We start from the raw sequence: 23,412 nt of genomic DNA on the forward strand, positions 1-23,412 counted from the left end.
TCTCTTAAAACGCGGGATTTCATTGGCTTTGCTGCAGGGGGTTTTCTTGCTTGCAAAGTAGCAAACTTAAAACCTGCGATCGCTTTTATACAGCTTTTGCATTTATTTTGGTGTTATTTATAATCACTGCCTATGTGGTCGTGATGATTTCTTAATATTTGTTGAAATTCTTACCAAGACTCTTAAAATTCTTCACATCTCGATTGACCAATCACATCAAGTCTTTCATACCCCATTGGTTACTATAGACAACTTCAGAAGCTTTGAACAAAATGGTGGACTATGTCGACAAATAAAAGCAAGAGGTCCCAACATATACTAGCGCCAGGGTAATTGGTCAAATTTATTAGTAAAATCGTTTGAGTGAATGGCATTTATTTTATAACATTGTAATTCTACTGGAAGAGCATTTATGTTCGTTATTGTGCAGTAAAAACTCGTAAGTGAACTAAAAACATTGACATTGAACATCAGTATCTTGAACAAAATAGTATTTAATCTGTATACGATTTAAGTAAATGTTTATCTTTATACATGCAGTATTAACAATAATTCATGAAACATTGATTGTTCCACATTTTGTTGTATTTACAAGGTAAACATATCAATATATTGATATCATGAATTACAACTTTGAATAAGATTCACTTGTTGTTTTTTACAAAGATGTACTTTGAAATAGTTGCCAATAGCATATTTAATTAAAAGAAGATAGCCTTGTAATGTGCCTTTTGTGTTTGAGCTAAATGATGACCTACTTGATACCAATTATATGGTCCATGCAGTGAGGTTTCAGAGTAATATAATGTATAGTTTACTTCAAAATTCATCTTCATGTTGTTTTTTTCAGAAACAACACTGGTGCTAGCATGACATCCAAGAAAAGCCATGGAACAGCGCAGATGAAAAGTAAATATGGCGCTTCTGTAAGAGGTACAACTTATGGCAGCTCACGGACAAACCTACCATCCTCTGCCAGCAAGACACGGAGCATGGGCAATGCACCGGATGCTGCAAGACCTGGGAAGGCTCCTGTTCAGGTATTTGACATGTTTACACCACTTTTTTAATGAGATACCCAACCTTTCAATCATAGTTATTCGTAGTAAGAACATACAAATATATGATAAATGTTTAGCCATAATGTTATAAAATTAAGTTTGTTGGAAACAATAAACAAATAGTTTTTACTTTATTTAAATTATGCCTTGATTATATTTGTATATATTTAAGATATTTGATGAGGGTGGCAATGATGTGACCCCTCTACCTCTCCACATGACTGACCCCAATCAGTTGAAACAGAAACAGAGCAACCTTCTGGGAGACAGCTCTGCTGGAACAGTAAGTATTGAAGGGATTCATGCTTCACCTGTTAGATCCAAGGCATTCGCAGCCCTTTAACAGTCTTGACTGCTACATATATACATTGTTTACAGAACATCATGGTTAACAACATCAGTCATCTAAATAAGACTTTTGGATGAAGAAGCCTGAATTCTTATATTATTTGACCTGTTGAATTACTATATGAAATTCAGAATTTGAACAAGCACTGTAAGCATTTAATAATGTGTAGGACTTGCAGGCTTGTGGCAATTTTGACTTATGCATCATGTAACTGAAGCTATCAAAAATAATAACAGTGTTTGACTGGATGCTTGAGTAATGTCAGTTTCTTTCTCTAATTTACTGCTTCAGCTTATATTTCAAAATATACAAAATGAGTTTTTATTTCGTTGCTTTGTATAAACTTTTGGATAATTGAACATGAGATACATTTGTGTTTTTAATTGTGAAATGGGTTGTGCAAATGAATTTATGATGGTACTGCATATTTTGTTTCTGACAGTTATTATTCAGTAATTTAGATATTTCTGTTATTTAAATTATATTGGTTTCTAAAATGCCAATTGCTAGAATCAATATACTTGCAATACAAAAGCAGTAACTGAAATTACAAGGAGCAAATACACATCTCAATGTCTTCCCTAATTTTCAGCCTACAGACTTAATGTCCCAGGCTTCAATCTACAACACAGGAACAGTGACTGCCAGCACTTTTGGTGGGGGACCATTTACACGGTAAACAACTGATTTGTGATGGAAACAGCTACTGCAAATTGATGTTATGCTTGCAATTGATATATGTTTTATTGTCAAAAAATATTTCTTAATTTTTTTTTCAAACATGAGTTATAGTCCTTTTTTGTTGTTTTGTGCCATTGCATTCATTAATTAGCTTAAAATTAGTCAAATCTGCTAATAATTTCTTCATTATAAATTAAATCCAAATAGAATATTTTTGATTATGCATCATAAGAATTAAGTATCGGATAAAAACTGATATTCCTAGTATTTTATTTACATTTTTTAACATTATGGTATTCAACTCTCTTTAGTTTTTCCATGTGAAAATGATTTTCCGATATATATTTAATACTTGATGTTTTTGTTTTTCTGTATGTAGGTCAGTGTTCAGTGCCTCATATGACACAGGGTCAGAGTCGATGATTGAGGCGGAAGACACAGACCAGTCACATGATATCAACACAACATGGGGAGGTATGCCACAGAATTCTTGATTAACAGTAAACATTGTTTATTTAGAATTACTTTTTAAGTCTAACTCTAGAGAAAGAGTAAAATCGAGAAATCATTGAAACGTTAAAAAAACATTTGTACAACATTCTATACATAATGCAAGAAAATAAAAGTGAAATTTTAGGACGTGATATATCAGTCAATTTCTATGAAGGTAGGATTGAGTTTAGAGTTTGAGTCTAAAATCAGACTTAGGTCTTTCAATACCATGTTTTTTAATTATTATAGAGATTCGTCACAAACGAGAAGAGGTGAAGGAAGATTTGACAGAGGACGACCTAGAGAAGATTATCGACCTGACATTGACAGAGACTGAAACAATATGGCTACTCGACATGCCAGGAGTGTGCGTCTCCCTTGAAAGTGAGGAAGCTGCTGGTGTCACTAAGAAGAATGAGGCATATAAAGATGTAGGTTCATTAAAAGTTTAACATGTAATACTTTTGGCAATTAATATAATGCTGAACGGCACTGAAATAAATATTTTAACTGCTTAACCAATGGAGAGATTTACTGGTCACATGACAAACTTGTACAAACAAATGCACAAGACTTGCCTCTTTGATTCAATATTCACTTGTTAAAGTAATAATCAAAGGTTGTTCTATCTGATTAAAGGTAATGTCATCATTAAGAAGGGTGAACAACGTTCAAGATTGATTTTAGGCTTTAGTAAGAGTATGGGAAATTTGTCTTTAGACTTGATCAGAATTATGATTCTTTATTGACCAGATAGTATATATATGTCTCTCAAGACTGACGAAACAGCTGTTGTCACCAAGAAGAATAAAGTGGAATAAGATGTAGTTTGTTTTAGCCTTTAGTATGATCATGGGCAGTTAGTCAGTGTTAGGAGTATGATCATGGGCAGTTAGTCAGTGTTAGGAGTATGATCATGGGCAGTTAGTCAGTGTTAGGAGTATGATCATGGGCAGTTAGTCAGTGTTAGGAGTATGATCATGGGCAGTTAGTCAGTGTTAGGAGTATGATCATGGGCAGTTAGTCAGTGTTAGGAGTACGATCATGGGCAGTTAGTCAGTGTTAGGAGTACGATCATGGGCAGTTAGTCAGTGTTAGGAGTATGATCATGGGCAGTTAGTCAGTGTTAGGAGTACGATCATGGGCAGTTAGTCAGTGTTAGGAGTGAATAGTTATCACAGTTTGAAACCAAGTGTGACTTTGTTTATGATTTTAAAGAGTTCTGGCAGACTTTAGTCAGCTTGATATTTTCCATATGTATTTGTCTGTTTATAAATGATACTTTCATTTGGCTATATATGAGCAATAGCATATAGACACATGTCAAATGACCAAGCAATGACAAAAGGATAACGATACAACAGAATGAATAGAATTGTTAGCTGATTTGTTTATCAAAGAAAAAAGTTTGGATATTGTGATAGTAAGCCTTGGTGTCATAGGCTTTGTAGTTGTTATGCAATATCTGTTGCTTTGAACAGAAATGAAACAATGGTCAAAATATTCAAATGAAACTTAGTACAAACATATGTAAAGCAAAGCCCATAAACGTAGCTTAAATAATTATCAAATTATGCCTTGTTTGACAGAATGATAAGAGCCGAGCATTAGTGCAGCACTCTTGTAAAGTGATCATGATTTTGTTATTCTAGTTGCTGAAGAATAAGCAAGGCAATGACCGATATGCCGAAAGAGGGATGAACACATTCAATGAACCACAGAAATGTAAACTGGTGCAGACTAGCAAGATCGGATATAATGTGAGTATGGCGAAAAAAAGAATAATTATGCATACATATTTATTTTAATAAATCTCAATTTACAGTTTTGAAAGTTATCAGGGTGTTGAAATGGCACTAAAGTATGTCTGTTATAAACTGTGCCGCATATTTTAAGCAGTATTCTATTTTAAAGAATCAGTAAGACATATTCAATGATCATCGAATTGAGATGTTCTTAAAAAAACAAGATGGAATATAATTATAAACATGCAATGTATAACAGACCCAGATATTTTTACAAGGTCGACTTGGTTTGCTAATTTTGATCACTGGTTTGGGAAGTTCAAGTATCTTAAGTATCCAACATATCTTGGGAGAGGGCGGTAACTTTGGGAGAGGGCGGTAACTTTGGGAGAGGGCCGTAACTTTGGGAGAGGGCCGTAACTTTGGGAGAGGGCGGTAACTTTGGGAGAGGGCTGTAACTTTGGGAGAGGGCCGTAACTTTGGGAGAGGGCTGTAACTTTGGGAGAGGGCTGTAACTTTGGGAGAGGGCGGTAACTTTGGGAGAGGGCCGTAACTTTGGGAGAGGGCGGTAACCTTGGGAGAGGGCCGTAACTTTGGGAGAGGGCTGTAACTTTGGGAGAGGGCCGTAACTTTGGGAGAGGGCGGTTACTTTGGGAGAGGGCTGTAACTTTGGGGGAGGGCCGTAACTTTGGGAGAGGGCTGTAACTTTGGGAGAGGCCCGTAACTTTGGGAGAGGGCGGTAACTTTGGGAGAGGGCTGTAACTTTGGGAGAGGGCGGTAACTTTGGGAGAGGGCGGTAACTTTGGGAGAGGGCTGTAACTTTGGGAGAGGGCCGTAACTTTGGGAGAGGGCGGTAACTTTGGGAGAGGGCGGTAACTTTGGGAGAGGGCGGTAACTTTGGGAGAGGGTGGTAACTTTGGGAGAGGGGGGTAACTTTGGGAGAGGGCCGTAACTTTGGGAGAGGGCCGTAACTTTGGGAGAGGGCTGTAACTGATGTTGGTATAACTCATGGCACAATCTCTTTGCATGTTTGATATTTAATTATTTGACTCAAATTCTATGTAAAAAACCTGTTTTTGTTGTATTGATTGTTACATTGTATTTACATTCATGCAATAAAATATTTAACTAACCTAAGTTTTTAATTTTGATGATTTGTCAGGCTATTCCGGCTGTTAAATGTGCGTTTTTGGATATTTCCAGGAGGTAGGGGTGAATGCTACAACATGGGACATGTATGATACCTTCCAGCAACTAGATAAAGACACAAAAGGTTGGTGTGAGCTAGGAAGTAAATTTTTGTTCATGTTTGATATTCTTTGATTTTATATGATATTTTTTAGCATTAAGCATTTTAGTGCTTTATTTCCGGGAACACTAATAATTTATGTAAAATATAAAAGACATCCTTATAACTTTCACTGTGTGTTCGTCATGATCTGAATATATTTTGTGCATAATATTTTAAGTGATGACATGTTTGAAAAAGTAATGTTTTAATCCTTGAAATTTAATTTTAAATATATACAATCCTGGAATCAAGAAATTAAGACATATAACAAACAAAAATATTTTTTTAAAATGATGAAAATATTGTTTGGTAGTTACTTTGTGAAGTAGAAAACACATGGATCTTACAAATCTTTCACTCCTGTTCCAGCGAAGGGAGAAGATGATGAGGAGGAGGGTACGATATCACGCCCTGGCAGTCCGAAGGAAGGAGAGGTGACTGAGCAGGCTACAGAGACTACCGACCCTGCCACAGGTGCACCCATCGTACGGGAGAAGAGTGCTGCTTCAGTCAGGATTGGTGAGTTGTCTTTTTTGTGTCGCCTGAAAAGACGACATATAGGGGTTACTTTTGTCGGCGGCGGCGGCGTCCGCGTCCCATTTTCGCTTGTCCGGGGTATATCTCCTAAACTATTAGTGGTATCAACTTGAAATTTCATATGTAGATAGATCTAATTGAGGGCAAGTGCAGTGCACAAGAACTGTTGCTCTTGCTTCCATATTTTTAGAGTTATTGCCCTTTGTTATTTTTCATGCTTAAAGTTTTGTCCGGGGCATATCTTGTAGAATAAAAGAGTTATCAACTTGAAACTTCATATGTAGATAGATCTCATGGAGGGCAAGTGCAGTGCACAATAACAGTTTATCTTGCTGCCATATTTTTAGAGTTATTGCCCTTTGTTAATTTTCATGCTTAAAGTTTTGTCCGGGACATATCTTGAAGAATATAAGAGGTATCAACTTGAAACTTCATAGCTAGATAGATCTCATTGAGGGCAAGTGCAGTGCACAAGAACCGTAACTCTTGCTTTCTTAGTTTTAAAGTTATTGCCCTTTGTTAATTTTCATGCTTAAAGTTTTGTCCGGGGCATATCTTGAAGAATATAAGAGGTATCAACTTGAAACTTCATAGCTAGATAGATCTCATTGAGGGCAGGTGCAGTGCACAAGAACTGTAACTCTTGCTGCCATATTTTTAGAGTTATTGCCCTTTGTTAATTTTCTTGCTTAAAGTTTTGTCCGGAGCATATCTTGAAGAATATAAGATAGCTAGATAGATCTCATTGAGGGCAAGTGCAGTGCACAATAACAGTAACTCTTGCTTTCTTAGTTTTAAAGTTATTGCCCTTTGTTAATTTTCATGCTTAAAGTTTTGTCCGGGGCATATCTTGAAGAATATAAAAGGTATCAACTTGAAACTTCATAGCTAGATAGATCTCATTGAGGGCAAGTGCAGTGCACAAGAACTGTAACTCTTGCTGCCATATTTTTAGAGTTATTGCCCTTTGTTAGATTTGTCCGAGGCATATCTTGAAGAATATAAGAGGTATCAACTTGAAACTTCATAGCTAGATAGATCTCATTGAGGGCAAGTGCAGTGCACAAGAACCGTAACTCTTGCTGCCATATTTTAGAGTTATTGCCCTTTGTTAGTTTTGTCCGGGGCATATCTTGAAGAATATAAGAGGTATCAACTTGAAACTTCATAGCTAGATAGATCTCATTGAGGGCAAGTGCAGTACACAAGAACTGTTACTCTTGCTGCCGTATTTTTAGAGTTATTGCCCTTTGTTAATTTTCTTGCTTAGGTTTTGTCCGTGGCATATCTCGTAAACTATCAAATGCCACCTACACTTGAAAGTTAAATGGCAACATCATTGTCTATAAATGAATAAAATGCCAATCTAACAGCTATAATGTCGACAGTAAATAATTCGTCAGGCGACACATCCGACTCGCGGAGTTCTAGTTATTAATCAGTTTTTATTATGGATTATTGGTGACTCAGTCCAATCATAGATGAAAGTTTTTTACTTTTCCATAAATTGGCTATCATTCTTTTCCTAAATCGGTAAATTTTTCAACAAACATATAGCTTGATTAATCATTTTAGCCATATTTGTTATTATTGCTTAGCTGATAAACTTTACTTTAAATGATTAGAGTTTAAGTTGAAATATTGAACTAAATTAACATTCCCATTCCCAAATGTATATTTCATTGCTGTACAGTAGATTGTTTTCATTTAGGGAGGGTCTTTTTGTCTTATGAAGTTTGGTGACGCTGTCACAAATCATTTGCAAACAAACGTATATTTAATACTTGCTTGGTCAAAATTTTGCAACCCAATCAATGTGCAAACAATCATGAATATTAGACCCTCTAAAAATTCAACCAATCTACAGTGAATTAGTTCATCAAACTTTTGTTCCATGCAATATCTACAATATTAGATTAAACAAATGTGTCTTAACCCTTATGTTTGAATACAGGCATTGCTTACAACGTTGAAAGTATGTTTAGAACAGGTATTGTGGAAACCCTTGCACAGAAAATACATAAACATTTACCTACCAGGATATTTTATTCACGGATTTTTTTTTTCCTTTGTATGTTAGTGGTGTACAGTAGCTATCTGTTTTGTGGAAATATTTTTAACCTTTACACATTTATTGCTTTATTTCCCCATTGCTCATAAAATTCAAGTGTATTGTTTCTGCTGCATCTGAACATGGACAGGAAGGCATTAATGTACTTATCAATATCTAAGGGGGGTGCTTTCAAAAGCGTATGCCACCCCAAAGGTGGGACAAACAAAATTTTCCTCAGAAAATTTTCTCAACCAATTTTTGTATCTAAAGGTGGACAAAATCTGCCCCGCATGATATTCAATTTTTCTTGCCATTTTAGAAGGTTCTTAACAGTATCAATAGTACAAATTCTATACTTTGCAATTTGATTACATTTTACAATATATTGGTATTAAATGGTTTCCAGGGTGATATTCTATTTATAGCATAAATACCGATTTGAAGTATAACATCGCTAAAACGTCGCTTTATGATATGCACATTTTCAACACTATTCATATATTGATTCTCATCAAAACTATTGATGCTACTCATATATAAAAAAAAGCAATGGGGATGTCATTTTTAATGCAAAGAAACTTACCATTTTCTACATACCTTTAAAGAGATTTCTACATACCTTTAAAGAGATTGTTTTGTAATTGTTATATATCAAAGATAAAGCAACTATATATTTCATGTAATTATCAGCTATTTCTACAAATATTTCTTGTAGCTAAAGTAGCAGGTATGTTGCAGCACTAAAATCTTGCAAAATCTTGTGTTCATGAAAATAATGGTGTTCTCATATGGCCAAATGGTGGAACATGAAGTTGTGCTTTGTGCCAAATAACTTGTTCTATAATTCTGTTCATATTCATGTTTGTTTATGTGTTCCTTGAAATATTATATATACATATGTGTGTAATACATATAAACATATGTTTGTTTCTGTTTTCTGTACAAGGTAAGAGAAAAAATAATATAAATTTTCTTCCAGATTAAGTAAAAATTAGGCTGATAGGTAGGGGGTTTTAAAGACAAAAGTTGTGTGGTTATTTTATCGGTTATTTTATTTTTATATTTTGTAGCCGTTTTCCCAAATTTTGGCCATTTTTGTCAAATAAAAATTGTAAAACAGAGATTGAGGTTGTGAAGTCGTAAAGATGACCACCTCTTGCCCAAGAGGTGTGGGTGGATCCCCACTGTGGGAACTTTCTTATGGATATAAATACTTGTTTCTACCCAGTAAACAGACAGGAAAGTAGTTCTGTCAGCTTTTTTCACAAAAGGTCTAAAACACATTAGTAACTAAATAAAAAAAAATGTTAGGACAAGGTTGGAGATGGCTGGGAATTTGAATTATTTTTTCTCTCTGGCCTTATAAAATTTAGTACAAATGGAAATACTTATTGCATGTGTTCTATTATTCTGAATTCATAACATTGTTGGTAGGTGACGGGTATGCACACAAGTTGATATGCTTTTTGATAAATTAAAAATTGCATTTATTTGGTGTGTTTTATATTCATTATTAAATGCTTATGGAGGTGTTACTTAACTGCATTAAATCACGTACAAATATTTCATTTTGTTTGGCAAAATATAATATATGGTATCATCAAAAGCATCTTTTTGAGTTTTGATATTTTTATTCCAAATATTACAATGCATTTAGCGTACAAACAATTAAATGATGTCTATCAAAGAGATGGTAAACATTTTGAGAATTATCTAAAGAATATTTTTGATCTTTTAGAATTGATTAAAAATAATATATGTGAGATGTTTCCTTACCTTTTGTGTTTTACACTTCAGACAGTAGAGCAACATTCTCATCGTCGATTGCGGGGTCGGAGAGCGTGGTAGCCAGCCGAGAGACGGGTGTGTCTTCCATGCCAACAAGCGAGGCATCACAGTTTGACGAGAACATTATTCTCCAGGTACTGGTGTTGTGCAGTGAATATAAAGGGATTCTCTCACATTTTATAAGTTCAACATGTTATTTGTTAATATCAAGGTTGTAGGATTATAGGCTTGAAATTATGAATTTCTATTAAAAATTTAAGTACCGGTATCTGGGCTTACTTAAGTTATTTTCATAAGTTCTCTGTATCTCACTGGTCATACTACATCTGGGCTTCCATTAAGGATGTTAGGAAGTATATTCCTCCCAAGAAATAGGCTAAAACTACCAAAATTGAGTCCTTGGAAGTGCAGAAAAATGCAAACATCAAATCTGTCAGAGAGTGCCTTAAAATGTTTTGAATATGGGTTAAATGTAGGCAGATTTAAGTTAGTTATAGGAATTAAGTAGGCACTCAGCTCAAGCTTCTTTAATTGTGTTTGTCAAGTTAACAAGAGAACAACATTATAACTGTCACATGTCTTTACATCATAATAGAAACGTTACAATTCGACATATAAATTGGCATGACCTTACCATATGTACATTTTTAATACAAACAGATGCTTTTTTTCAATTTGCTGTTATTCTTTTGACATTTCAGCCTTCATTAGCGTCATTTTTAACTCGACTATTCGAATAATAGGTGGGCTATACTTCTCGGCCCAGCGTCGGCGTCGGTGTCTGGTTAAAGTTTTAGGGCAAGTTGGGATTTTCACTTATAAGTCCAATACCCTACATTCAATTGACTAATACTTCACGCAGTTGTTCAGGGCCATCACATGATGAGGTTAGATAACTCCATATTATTCTTTACACAGATTATGGCCCCTGATTGACTATGGAACTTAGGTTAAAGTTTTAGGGCAAGTTGGAATATTTATTAATAACTTCTATATCCTTTGTTCAATTGACTTAATACTTCACACAGTTGTTCAGGACCATCACACAATGAGGTTACATAACTCCATATTATCCTAAATACAAGTTATGGCCCCTGATTGACTTAGCTTAAAGTTTTAGGGCAGGTTAAAGTTTTAGGGCAAGTTGGGATTTTCAGTTAAAACTCCAATACCATTCATTCAATTGACTTAATACTTCACACAGATGTTCAGAGTCATCTCATAATGAGGTTAGATAACTCCAAATTATCTTTTATACAAATTATGGCCCCTGATTGACTATGGAACTTAGGTTAAAGTTTTAGGGCAGGTTGGGATATTGTTTAATAACTTCTATACCCTTCATTCAATTAACTTAATACTTCACACAATTGTTCAGGGCCATCACCCAATGAGATTACATAACTCCATATCCTTAATACAAGTTATGGCCCCTGATTGACTTAGGTTAAAGTTTTAGGCAAGTAAAAGTTAAGGGCAAGTTGGGATTTTAATAAAAAAAACTTCTATACCATTCATTTAATGCACTTGATAAAATTCAAAAATTAATTATGACCATCTTACAACAAGAAACATAACTCTGTTTCAAGCCTAAATATAAATTATGGCCTTGATTTTTTCTAAAAAAAATTAATTTCATTTGAAAGGCATATTTGTATATTCTTAACCACATTTTCATAACGGGAAATCAAGTTATTTGAATGACTTGCGTCATTGTTTGGGTGGGCTGGTGGGAGGGCAGCATCAAAGTCACCTTATGTATCGAATAATTTTAGTTAGGTTTGACATAAAGAGACCAAACTTGGTATTATTACAACCTTATTGTATTCTAAGTCAAAGCGGCGTAGTAGAGCGCGCTGTCTTACGACGGCTCTTGTTTAAGTGATGTTTACTCAACAACATAAGTAACATTATTATAGATATACAAACTATGTGCTCTATATTGATTCTCTTTCAGTCGGATCAGTTCAAGACGGACCTTTTCATCATGGAGCGAGTGATTAATCTCAACACATACCAGGGCAAGCAGGCCCTCTACAGGGGCTTCAACATCGTCACTGGTACGTGGACTGAAATGGTTTCTAGATAACTTCTTTGTTTTTTATAATATTAACCTTTTGGAATTCACTGTGAAATCACTGACAATATTTTGTAAAAAATAAATATTTATCAGTAACATGTTTTGAAGTAAAAAAAACATGATATTTTTTTATGTTCTTAATTTTTTTATACTTGACACAAGTAGTCGGGACTGTAAGAACATAGATCTGTAGATTGCTTTCATACGTGTGGACTTTGCTTTGCAAGTTTGCAATGTTTAAAATTTGTAAAGCATGCGTTTAATCATAGGGAAACATCTACAAATCTATATTTCACCAGGGTTAAAGCTTGCAACCGTATTAATTTGCAAAAATCACCAAAAGAAATTGATCTGTTAAGAATATGAACATCTACAGTACACTATGTTCAAAGATCAATCATTTGATTTTTATAAAAGTGAAATTTCTGCTAGAGCATTATTTTTAAATATTAGCAAACTTTCTTTGATTTCACAGTTCTAAGTTTGTAGTTTTATGCAAATTATATTCAGTCACAAGTCACAAAACTATATATACAAGAGTGCTTGTTTCACTTTTAAACAAACTTGAATAAATAAAAAAAATTGCTTGTTGGATTTAAGAAAAAAAAGCCTGGATATTCTCATATAATTAGCCTTGGTGTTGTAGTGATTGTGCATCAACACTTTGATGTTGGAGTTTGAAAACTATTTCAGATATTAACATGAAACTTGGTACATATGTTGACTTTTTAAATACATACTTTTGAAATAAGTCTCAAAACTCTGGATTATTGTTGTGCTATGTCCCTTGATTGACATAGAGAAAAAAATGATGGGCGTTGTCTTCCGTTCGTGGTAATCTTGTATACAATGTTTGTAAATATATTTTGATGATATTGGTTCCCTATAGGCACTGAGAGTGAAGACTCTGGTTCCCAGCGCCATGTTACGGGTAAATCTACCCCACCCACTAGCAGTGTGTCTCAAATAACTTTAAAACAACTCAATGCATTGTAAGGCCATAGTTAAAAGATTGTTTGTTTGCAGCAAAATGACCAACCCATCAAAATTGCCCCTACTCAAATGTTTGATCTTTGAAGTAGGAAAATAAATTTACATTATTGTTCTACTTTTGTCTTCATAAGAAATTTTTCCCCACATAACTACTGGTTAAAACAAAATCTTGGTTTTGGCAACTGCAAACAAACGATCTTTTAAGGATGACCTTGTTTTGTTAATTATGATTTTTTATCACCATCATTTTGACAGGGTCCATTGTTTGTAAATCTCTCACAATTATGTTGCTTTAAAGCTGATACTTAATTTGATTAAAAGAACTAATATACCTTTTTCATGTTTACATTCTGTCATTAAATATAAGTGCTACTGAAGCATATATGTATGGTTCCCCAAAATTCTTCACTTTACTTTCAGAAAAATCTTTTTGCATCAATTAATGGATCAATATATTCTGTAAAATGTGTCATGATGAGCCTTATCATAGGTAAACGATCTTAATAAATTGGGTTATACCAATGAACTATGATTTTATAAATAGCAATTTATGGTACTGATATCAATTTTCCATTACTGTTATAAATAATAGACTTGTATTACATGAGTGGTTTATTGTTTGAGCCCATTTAAGGCATATTATTTTAACATGTTTATGATGTTAATAAGCATGTTGCATATACATTCCATTTCAACTTGGCTGTTTTTGAAAATTGAAAGTAGCTGTAAAGTTGAAGCCTAAAATGTTTTTAACTTTAACATTGGCTGTAACTTTACATGTATACTAGGCCTATAACTCTGGCTGTAATAGTTACTGAGTTAAATGCCCCTAGTTTGACTGGAATAAGAGAGACGAGCAGTGGTACTGGCTCTGCAGGGCTCTTGTTGCAATGTTAATACGCATCTTACATTTCATATTACGTTCATGTTCAGTGTTAGCACTCTGTTTTGTCTCTAGGTGGTGCCAGAGTGCATTATCTTCTCACTCGGTACAAACTGTTCCATTCATATGTGTGACTTACCGCGTAATTGTAATTGTTTATGTTTTCATTATTTGTATTGTCAGTTATCTCATTATTTATGTTTTACTTTCTTTAGCTATGATCAAAGTTACGACTTTTGTATATAGTTTATATTAGTGATCTAATTCATAGTGGCTGCTTTTGTTCTTAACATTTAAAAATGTATTAAATATTTCATTAAATTTAAAAAGGTCTCCTAGAGTGTAAGGCAATATATTTGTGTAATTATGGTGCTTTTTACGGTGTGTCACATTAATATTCAACATTGTCCCATTAATTCTTAGGCCCTTTTCTAGGGTTTTCAGGAACAAGTGTTTGCATCTAAATTAGTAATAAAATCATTAATGTCATTAAATTGAGATGGATAATTCCAAGCATAACTTGTCAAAATTGGAAATTCTGCTTGAATTTAAGAATGGGTCAGACTAATTGAAAATGCGATGTCTAGAAAAAAGCTATGTATAGATATAGATAGCATGCATGTACATGTATATGATTTTTTCATCTTTTACCTTAGCTAACATCATAATTTGGTAACCACCATAGTTTTAGGGTTAAAACGGTCATGTGATAAATCTGTGATTTCCTCTCACCCACACGGTCATGAGATTAGAGCCCAACCAGGGTTATGTTCTCTTGGCCTTAGTTTCATATTTTTGGCTCACAAATGTGCTAAAAAAGTTAGTATTAAGTAAACTATTCAAGGTTCATAAAACCAGGGTGCCTGTGGTTTTTTTGCATTTGATTATGAAACCATTCTGTTTGATTTTATCTCTATGCATTGTACTCTATTTCGGAATAAGGTGATTTATATCTATATTATATCTTCACTTAAATCAAGCTAAAGAATTTGGTATATCGTACCTTAATAGTTATTTACCCTGCAGACATAGATGGGGAGAGTGTAACTGCGACGCCTGCCCAACTTGTTGAGGATGTAGGACCCAACTTTGACCGTCTCTGGTCGTACACATGCAAGGCCACTCAAGGTCGCAACGTTAGCTGTCTATCGTGGAATAGATCCAATCCTGTAAGAACTCTTCAATGGTATTTAGTTGACCTGTAGGCATTCTCATCAAGAATCTTAGAGACAAAGTTTCAAGAGTAATACTTTCTGTTAAAAATCTCTCCTTAGAATCTTGATGAAACAGTCCATAGTGGCCAAATGTTTTAACACTACGATTTAATTGGACCGATTTATTAAAACCAATGTAAACCATACATGTATGGCTGCTCTGCAGGGTTCAAGCTCACTTTATTTCCAAGTTTTAGGTGAAAGTTTATGTCAAATTGCTGATAATGGTAGTTGGTTTCTTTGATGTGTGAAGTCTATACAGGCTATAGACATGGCTATAGAAGTTACACTTGAAGAAATTCACTTGATGGATTGGATCCGAGTTGAAGCATTCAATGCTTATTTCATTTGCAAACTGAAGTATCATGACTTAAAATGTTAAATGGGCCTGTTTATTTCCATTTTATTTATTGTTTATATGTATGTTATTTTAATATATTTTTACAGGATCTAATAGCAGTTGGTTATGGCCAGTTTGAATTCTCCAATCAGAAGGAAGGACTTCTCATGTGTTGGTCTCTCAAAAACCCAGAGGTAATATTTGTACATAATTCAGTACAGTTTTCAAAGTCTATATACAATCAATATGTCTATAATACTCAGAAGTTCATGTTTAACAAAGATCATATTATTTTCTCTGTGTTTCAACGTAACGCTATACACTATTACGGCAAATAATCAAAAAATAAGCATAAAAGTAAAAAGAAATAATCATTAAAATGCAGTCATCAAAATAAGTCTGTTTAATGAATAGACCTAAATACTTACTGTACTTCTTGTCTTAGGAATTGTAACAATGCCTAAATGTTTCAAGACTAAATTTTTTTGACAAGTTTGTGCTAATTTTAACCTCCTCCAATGCTAATTGTGATACTGATCAATGTTTCCAGTTTCCGGAGCGAGTTTACACCTGCAAGGAGGGCGTGACAGCCGCTGATTTCTCACGGGTCAACCCCAGCCTTCTCGCAGTAAGTTTGAACTTATGTTAGACATACGTTTGTTCTTTTTAACTTCATTGTGTCAAACCTGCTAGCCTATAGAATCAGCCTCAGGTATGTTTTCTGGCTAGAAACCAGTACTAATGTACATTTTGAGAGGCCAAGGTAATGTTCTCCTGGTAGAGGACGAACCTACAACTACATACCATGTCCATTAATATTTGTACAATTAGACTGGTTAAGGCGATACATATAAATATGTAAAACATTTACCATATTTAAAGTTATAGCTAAATTGCATGTGGTTGACACTGCACTAGGATGAGTACAAAAACCTAGTTTTTATGCAAAATGAGCAGCATTTTACCTCAAGGTCACTGCTACATTGACCAACTAGCCTGAAAATTAATAGTGGTCAATGAATGGAGCTGTAGCTTCAAGCAGTTCCTTAAGTCCGCTTTTCATTGTCAGTTAATATGATGTATATTCCAGGTTGGTTTATACGATGGAGGTGTGGCTGTGTACAATGTCAGGCATTCGACCGATGAGCCCATTCTGGATAATTTGTAAGTTCAGCCGTTATATTTTAACAGAGTTTGCAAAACTTGTTTGACCCACTAGCCAAGTCTGGTAAAACTACATTGGATTTGGTATGAAATGTTTACAATAGACAAAGAATAAAAAATAGTGGAAGAAAATTTTTGGTCTGATAAATGATGGCAGATATTCCAAATGTCTGTTTTAAAGTTTCATAGAAAGATGTATGACAGGATTTATGGCAACATGAGTTATTGACATTCAGTTGTTGGCTTTACTACATCAGTGAAAATTAACGGCTGCACCTATGTTAAAATATGTTTTGAACGTTAATGGATTAATTTGAAATAATTTTACAACATAAGTGTGTTTGTGTGATAGAAATACTATTCAAAAAAATTAAAATGATTCCTTCTCACCTGGTAGCCTGTCCCCTGGCAAGCACACGTCACCTGTCTGGCAGATCAAGTGGATTGAGAAAGAGCGGGGATCTGGCGATGAGACTGCTGAAGTCCTTGTGTCTATCTCCACCGACGGCCGCGTATGTCAGTGGTCCATTAGGAAAGGATTTGAGTGTTACGGTATGTAGTGAAATCTGGTTTATGTTTTGTTAATTTAAGTCTTCTTGTTCATTATAAGATTTTAGACATTGGACAAAATGCAATTTCAGTATGGTATGTCAAGAATACTGAAAATAGTTTGACTAGTCCCTGTAGTTATCAATGTTGTTAACGTCATTGTTGTTCACTTACAATTCATTACTGCTCTGGAATTTGAATGGATACACTCATGTTTTGCAGTTCTTCTATCAAGATTTGAGACAACTTTTCTTGCTGTACATGTTTATATATTTAAATATGTAAGCACATCAAATCATTCACGTTTAAAAGTTAACAACAATATTGACAATATTGATGTTGTTAACTTGAACTATATTCTGAATCATCGACCCATTATGTAGTAGTGGAAATGTGATAGTTTACATTTTCTTTGAATACAGAATCTAAGTAGTTATGAATTGTTTTTTGTTCATGGTAAATAAAAACTTAAATGCCTGTCCATTTCTATCTTGTCTCGAGCATGTCTGTTTTGTTTTTTTCGATTATAAAAATAAAGTGTATGGTCCTAGCCTACTGTCATGTAACAGTCCAAATGCAGAATGAGTAAAACTATATTTCAGGTTATGGTATTTTAAGAAGTAATTAGTTTTGAAATTAGTGTGTTATCTTTTAATAAAAAGTAATCCAAACAATGCAGTTAATTGTTTTTCAATCATTGTTTGGACAGGCCTTTGGATTTTAGTGTAATTATCACTATCTTGTATGTGCAGACCTGATGCGCTTAAAGAAAATGCCGACACGCATGGGCGGGAAGAAGGAGAAGAAGGGAGAGGCGTTTATTTCTCGGCACGCAGGCGGACTCTGCTTTGACTTCAACATAAGAGACTCTAACATGTGAGTGTAGAAAAAACAACCAGATCTTATTAGAACTTTGAAAGGCCACACCAAAATAATATTTTGTGCTTCGGATTTACTGACCCTTATTTTCTTTAGAAATATGAAAACATTTTTTTTTTCTCTTGCTCTATGCCTGAAGAGGGAACAAAAGAAATTAGTTGATTTAAAAAAAAACATTTAATATTTTATCAATTTTTTTTTTCAGATATTTAGCTGGCACAGAAGAGGGTCACATTCACCGCTGCTCCTGTTCATACAATGAACAGTTCTTAGAAAGCTACTTTGGCCATAATGTAAGGGATGCTTTCAGAGTCTGACTTTATATTGAACTCATTTTTATCTCATTTTTATCTTAAACCGCTTTAACCTTTGCCTGTTAGATTTATGTGTATCATTAAATTTACATAAATGACTATATTTACCATTAGTATTCAAATTTTATTAATATTGATCACAGTACATATTATTACATAGTTTAAGACAATAATTTTGAGATATGAAATCTCATTTGAGGATAAAATAATGAAGAAGACAATTACTGAGCAGTTTTTAAAGTATTGCATGTCCTTCTTATATATATAAAGGACAAACACTATTTCTATACAAATTTTAAACTAATTTAAATGTAAATTCCTTTTTATACCCTCAGGGTCCTGTGTACCGTATCGTGTGGTCTCCGTTTGTGCCAGATGTGTTCCTGAGTTGCAGCGCAGACTGGAGCATCCGTCTCTGGCACCAGGACAAACCCCGACCCATACTTAACTTCTTCTCAACTAATGTAAGGCTCATATTTTACTTAAAGGCTGGTAACCTTTGATTTCTGATCTTTATAAATTGTTACTTTCTGTTCATAAACAAGATCAAAGAATAAATTGATGGTACATTTCCGTGTCCGGTTTAAAGCAATACTGTTGCGATAAGTAAAACCTTTTGATATTTCGTACTTTATTTTTGTAAAATTAGATTTTAAAATTTCTAATATATATTTCTGAGTATTGGTTCACGACAATCAGTCTTTGTTAGTTAAAGTTTTTTAAGATTATGAATTTGGATATTTGGTTTGTTAAGGTAAGAAAGAGCTACTTATAAACAATCCGATAAATACCTAAATTAAATCTCAATGCTCAAACACAGTGTTCATGTTTTTTTTAAAAATACTAACATTTCAGAAACCAGTTTTTGACATTGCCTGGTCGCCAAAATCAGCGACAGTGTTTGCCTGCGTGAACGAGGGATCTGTTGAGGTCTGGGATCTAGTGTATAGCACGTAAGTTTCTCTCATGAAGTTTCACAAAATAATGTTTAGTACACTACACTCAGATGTTTACTTTTAAATTTTTATAATCCTTTAAAAGAAAGAGTTTGGAATTTTATTTTATTAATGGTTATATCATTGGTAATAATTTTGTCTGAAGGCTAAAAAATGGCACATTGAGACTCATATAGTACTTAATACTCATTTAAGCTAGTTTGTTTTCAAAGGATAAAGGTCTTGAGAAGCCTGGTGTCTTTTGGTCCGCAACTTCTCAAAACTGTTCAAGGTATTTAAATGAAAATAATTGGTAAACACGCTGCCTGAGTCATAATGTTCATGTGGTTCAGCGACGCCCATAACTCTGGCATTAATAACAGTTTAGTTATGCCCCTTTACAACTGAAACATTTACAGATGAGCAAACTAACATCATTTTCTCTGTGGCTCCATTTTTTTTAGTCGCTTAAATTTAGTAACCTTTTAATTTTCAGTTTTATGTATTAACAAAATATTCCCTATGTATTTCAGCCTTGATCCTATGATCACCATGGAACCTTCCTCCGGTGCCAAACAGACCTCAGTTACCTTCTCCAAGAATTCTGATGTGAGTTTTTTACTTTCTAATCATTTTCTGTATAATTACAGTAAATGTATCAGAATATATTTATGCATGTAATAGTGTCAAGAGCATGTAGTTGGAATTCATCACACTTAATAATTACCAGCTTGTCTAAAAGTTGACTTGAGCTCCTCATAAATTTGAAATTGCTCGACGTCAAGAGTTTAGAGTTTACGTTCTTTTAACCAACTGCTCAATTATTACACATTACAAGAAATCTGTAATTATTCGTGTTTATAAATATATGGGCATTCATATATAATAACTTTTGTCTTTGTTAAAAAATACAAATACATTTTCACCATTTTTTATGTTTTTAGAAAATATCATTGATTCCTTTTATAATTATGTTACATATATCATATGTCATGTCATACTTGTATCAATATTTGTCAGATAAATATTCGGTTATGATCTGTTCTGTAAAAATACATGAACTGTATAATGTTTATATTTAATAATCTGGTCAGATTCAAATTTGTCTGGCATTAAGCTGTGTCAGTTTTGTTTTAACAATTCAATGAAACCTGCAGGGAGACTCATGTTGTTGGTACTTGATGTTGTTTGAATTCTGTATTCTGTGTTTTGTTACAGTGCCTGTTGGTAGGGGACAGTGAAGGCCAGGTGACAGTGCTACAGCTGCGTTTCATGCCCGCCCTACCCTCACAGGAACAACAGGTCAGTACCGAGGCCTAGATTCTTGTACATTGTACCTAACTTATTATGCATTACAGAGAAAGCAAAAACTTTTCAGCTGTTGGCTTGTTTTGTTATCTATAATGTCATATTAAGGTGGGAAAATTTGCCCATAAAACCAGTTTAATTTCTTCAACAATTTTTTTTTTTCAAAATTTCAAATTTGCTGTCTGATGCTTAAGATTTAAGAGATTGTAAAAGCATTTTTATAATACTAGAATACAACATGACTAAATACATAGGCTTGATCATCAATTTAGATGAAATTCATAGAAATTATCTGTGTTAAGATGCCAACATCGCACATATATTGGTTGCCGAACATTTTATAAAAATGTGTGAGAAATTCAGAAAATATTTATTTCTCAAATGAAATCACAGCAACAAACAAATGAAATAGTGATAATGGTGTAATTGTAGAGTTTTTGGCCTCTCAACAAAGGTTGTGAGTTTGAGTCCCATCTTGGTCTGTTAGAAAGGACAGCAGTACTGGCCCCAGTTTTACAAACAATACTTAACATATGATTCAACTGAGTACATTAACTAAAATCTTGGTTTGTTTCAATACCTGATTAATCTTAATATTTATCAATATTATATAATGAAAATTGTGTTTTGATATTTAATTAAGGTTATTTGTTAAGCAATAATCAATTATGAATCCTGTGATGCTGTTATGTTGTAAGATGAGTTCAAAATGAGATTAATATATGACTTAAGTATTTTCGTGATATTGGTGCTTGATTTCTACCCAGACTTAAACGTGATTCATATAAGCTTATACTGTTTTCACAATTGAGCAAACACAAACCACATAAATGAAGTTGTAACTTCATAAGAATGTCCTTATTTGACAGGGTGATGCGCTGATGAAGGTAATCAACACGAGTCTGTCCACACAGCTACAGAACCAGCCACAGCAGGAAAACGTGCAGGCTGAGCGCGAGGATACCACTCTGGAGGATGACTTAACTGAGATGGATTCTTAAAAAAAACAAAAAAAACATGGGAATTTGATAATTTGGCATACTGTATAAAGTATATATGGGAACTTTACATAAAAACAACAACACACATCAGACCATAAAATTGAATAGAAAGGCACCACTTTATAGGCTATTACAAAATATGTGATTATGGGAGTAAACTCTATATTAGTTTATTAAAAAGGACAGTTATAAGTGAAAGGTTGCATTTTATATACCCGGAGAGAAAAACACGACCTCAGGCAAGTTGCTGAGGCAGAGTGCTATTCAATGAAAAGGCAGCAAAATTCTAGCAACAAGGAACTGTAAGGGCTCTCTTGCATCATACTGTTGCATAGGATTTGTGCTTACAGCGCTCTTGAGCCAACTACTAGAGGAACGCATCCCTGGTGAAATCCATGTAATAAGAAGCAAAATAAGATGTGCTTAAATATCAGGGGAGATAATTTGTCTAGATTTTCAATTTGAGTTGCCTATTTTGCTAATGCATATGATATATGAAAGCTTACATACACTTAACATGAACATCATTTATTGAACTCAATGCTTGAGCAATAAATGGTCTGATTTTTAGTTAAAAAAGTTCTAGTTTACTCCCATCACAGTATATTTTGTAATGAAAGCTAATAAATTGGTGTATTGCTATTTCTCTGAATGAAATGTTGAATTTTACAGAAATGTCTTTCTTTAAAACAGTTTTTAGGGCAATTCTCAAAAGAAAAGAAAAACTCTATTAAATGGAGGAATTTTGTATAGATATTTTCAAGACAAATAATAAGGGCACTAAATAATAATAAATAATTTAGCAAGATCTTTTTTTCATTGGATGAGATTTGTAGTTTGTAATATTTTGTTTTAATCATGACTGACAGTAATGAATTCATGCTTATTTTTTTTACCAAGTACTAATGCAATTCAGTTAAATGTGATATTTGATTGTTATTTATAATTTAAGCATTGTTTTTTACATGCTGCACACATCATATATACATTACGTTTTCATCCCTGTGAGGTGATTACGACTGTTTATTATTGAAAAAGACCTTTAATATTTGTACATGTTGGAATTGTTTTGTGATAACTGTTTATTACATTGATTATATTCTAATAAAGACACAAGCATTTTGTCATATTAACATTTGTTATCATTTGATGCAAACTTATCACTGTTCACTTTCTAACTTAAACAATAGGCCAATCTTTACACAATTTAATTAAGATGGATACAAATATTTGCATAAAATCTGGGGAAAGTTTGGTAACCATTCATCGAGTCTTATACACTGGAGTTATGGCCCTTGGTCCAAAAGGCTTGACTTGTTTGTTCGCAGTTGCTCTATAGGCGGGTGTACAGAGCTCGTGTTATTTTGTTTTGGTGAAAGCCACTTGATCATTCTGTCACAAACTATTTCACCAGATATATATCACAGAAATATATTGTTAGCTTTATTGACACATATCGTGGGCTTTCCAATGGCCAGTTACTAACTAAGAGGTATGAAAGGAGAACCGGGTGCTATATCGTAGCTCTTCTTAAAGAATGCTCTGTTTCTTCAACTCTTCTGATGTCTAAATATTACTGTAAACGCCTTACCCATGGCACTTACAGGAGTCGTGATGAAACAAGGCGGGTATAGGCCATAATGCAGCCAGTGTGTGCGGGAGACCATTATTAACTCTAAAAAAAAATCAACTTAAGTTCGTTGAATATGTTTGATCTTAATTAATATTTAAAAAGCATTGTACAATTTAGGATGG

General features: G+C 33.8%; 1 protein-coding gene across 2 annotated transcripts; it reads left to right on the forward strand.

Moving 5' to 3' along the window:
• The first annotated feature begins 92 nt into the window (after nucleotides 1–92).
• On the forward strand, nucleotides 93–22,203 carry LOC128212826 (dynein axonemal intermediate chain 4-like). Of its 2 annotated transcripts, XM_052918168.1 has the most exons (24): nucleotides 93–329; nucleotides 851–1,040; nucleotides 1,234–1,344; nucleotides 2,003–2,085; nucleotides 2,471–2,565; nucleotides 2,833–3,014; nucleotides 4,236–4,343; nucleotides 5,532–5,601; nucleotides 5,989–6,138; nucleotides 10,007–10,131; nucleotides 11,955–12,057; nucleotides 12,967–13,008; nucleotides 14,980–15,122; nucleotides 15,615–15,701; nucleotides 16,058–16,135; nucleotides 16,598–16,671; nucleotides 17,069–17,223; nucleotides 17,973–18,096; nucleotides 18,305–18,392; nucleotides 18,749–18,877; nucleotides 19,269–19,366; nucleotides 19,882–19,957; nucleotides 20,567–20,650; nucleotides 21,526–22,203. In XM_052918168.1, the coding sequence occupies exons 1-24, from the start codon at nucleotides 283–285 to the stop codon at nucleotides 21,655–21,657; spliced, it is 2,574 nt and encodes an 857-aa protein (XP_052774128.1). In that variant the 5' UTR covers nucleotides 93–282; the 3' UTR covers nucleotides 21,658–22,203. The 2 variants fall into 2 exon arrangements, with proteins under 2 accessions (XP_052774128.1, XP_052774129.1); XM_052918169.1 differs by lacking the exon at nucleotides 12,967–13,008 and having other exon boundaries at nucleotides 95–329.
• Nucleotides 22,204–23,412: the final 1,209 nt, after the last annotated feature.

Source organism: Mya arenaria, chromosome 13 (genome assembly GCF_026914265.1).
Source record: "Mya arenaria isolate MELC-2E11 chromosome 13, ASM2691426v1".
NCBI classification, from domain to species: Eukaryota; Metazoa; Mollusca; class Bivalvia; order Myida; family Myidae; genus Mya; species Mya arenaria.

What these genes read in the sequence shown, in the direction of transcription:
- LOC128212826 (XM_052918168.1), top strand. Translation starts at nt 283, where the DNA reads ATGTCGACAAATAAAAGCAAGAGGTCCCAACATATACTAGCGCCAGG. An exon ending in TCAACCCCAGCCTTCTCGCA is followed by an intron (nt 16,136 to 16,597) that starts GTAAGTTTGAAC and finishes TGTATATTCCAG; the next exon opens with GTTGGTTTATACGATGGAGG. An exon ending in AACATAAGAGACTCTAACAT is followed by an intron (nt 18,097 to 18,304) that starts GTGAGTGTAGAA and finishes TTTTTTTTTCAG; the next exon opens with ATATTTAGCTGGCACAGAAG.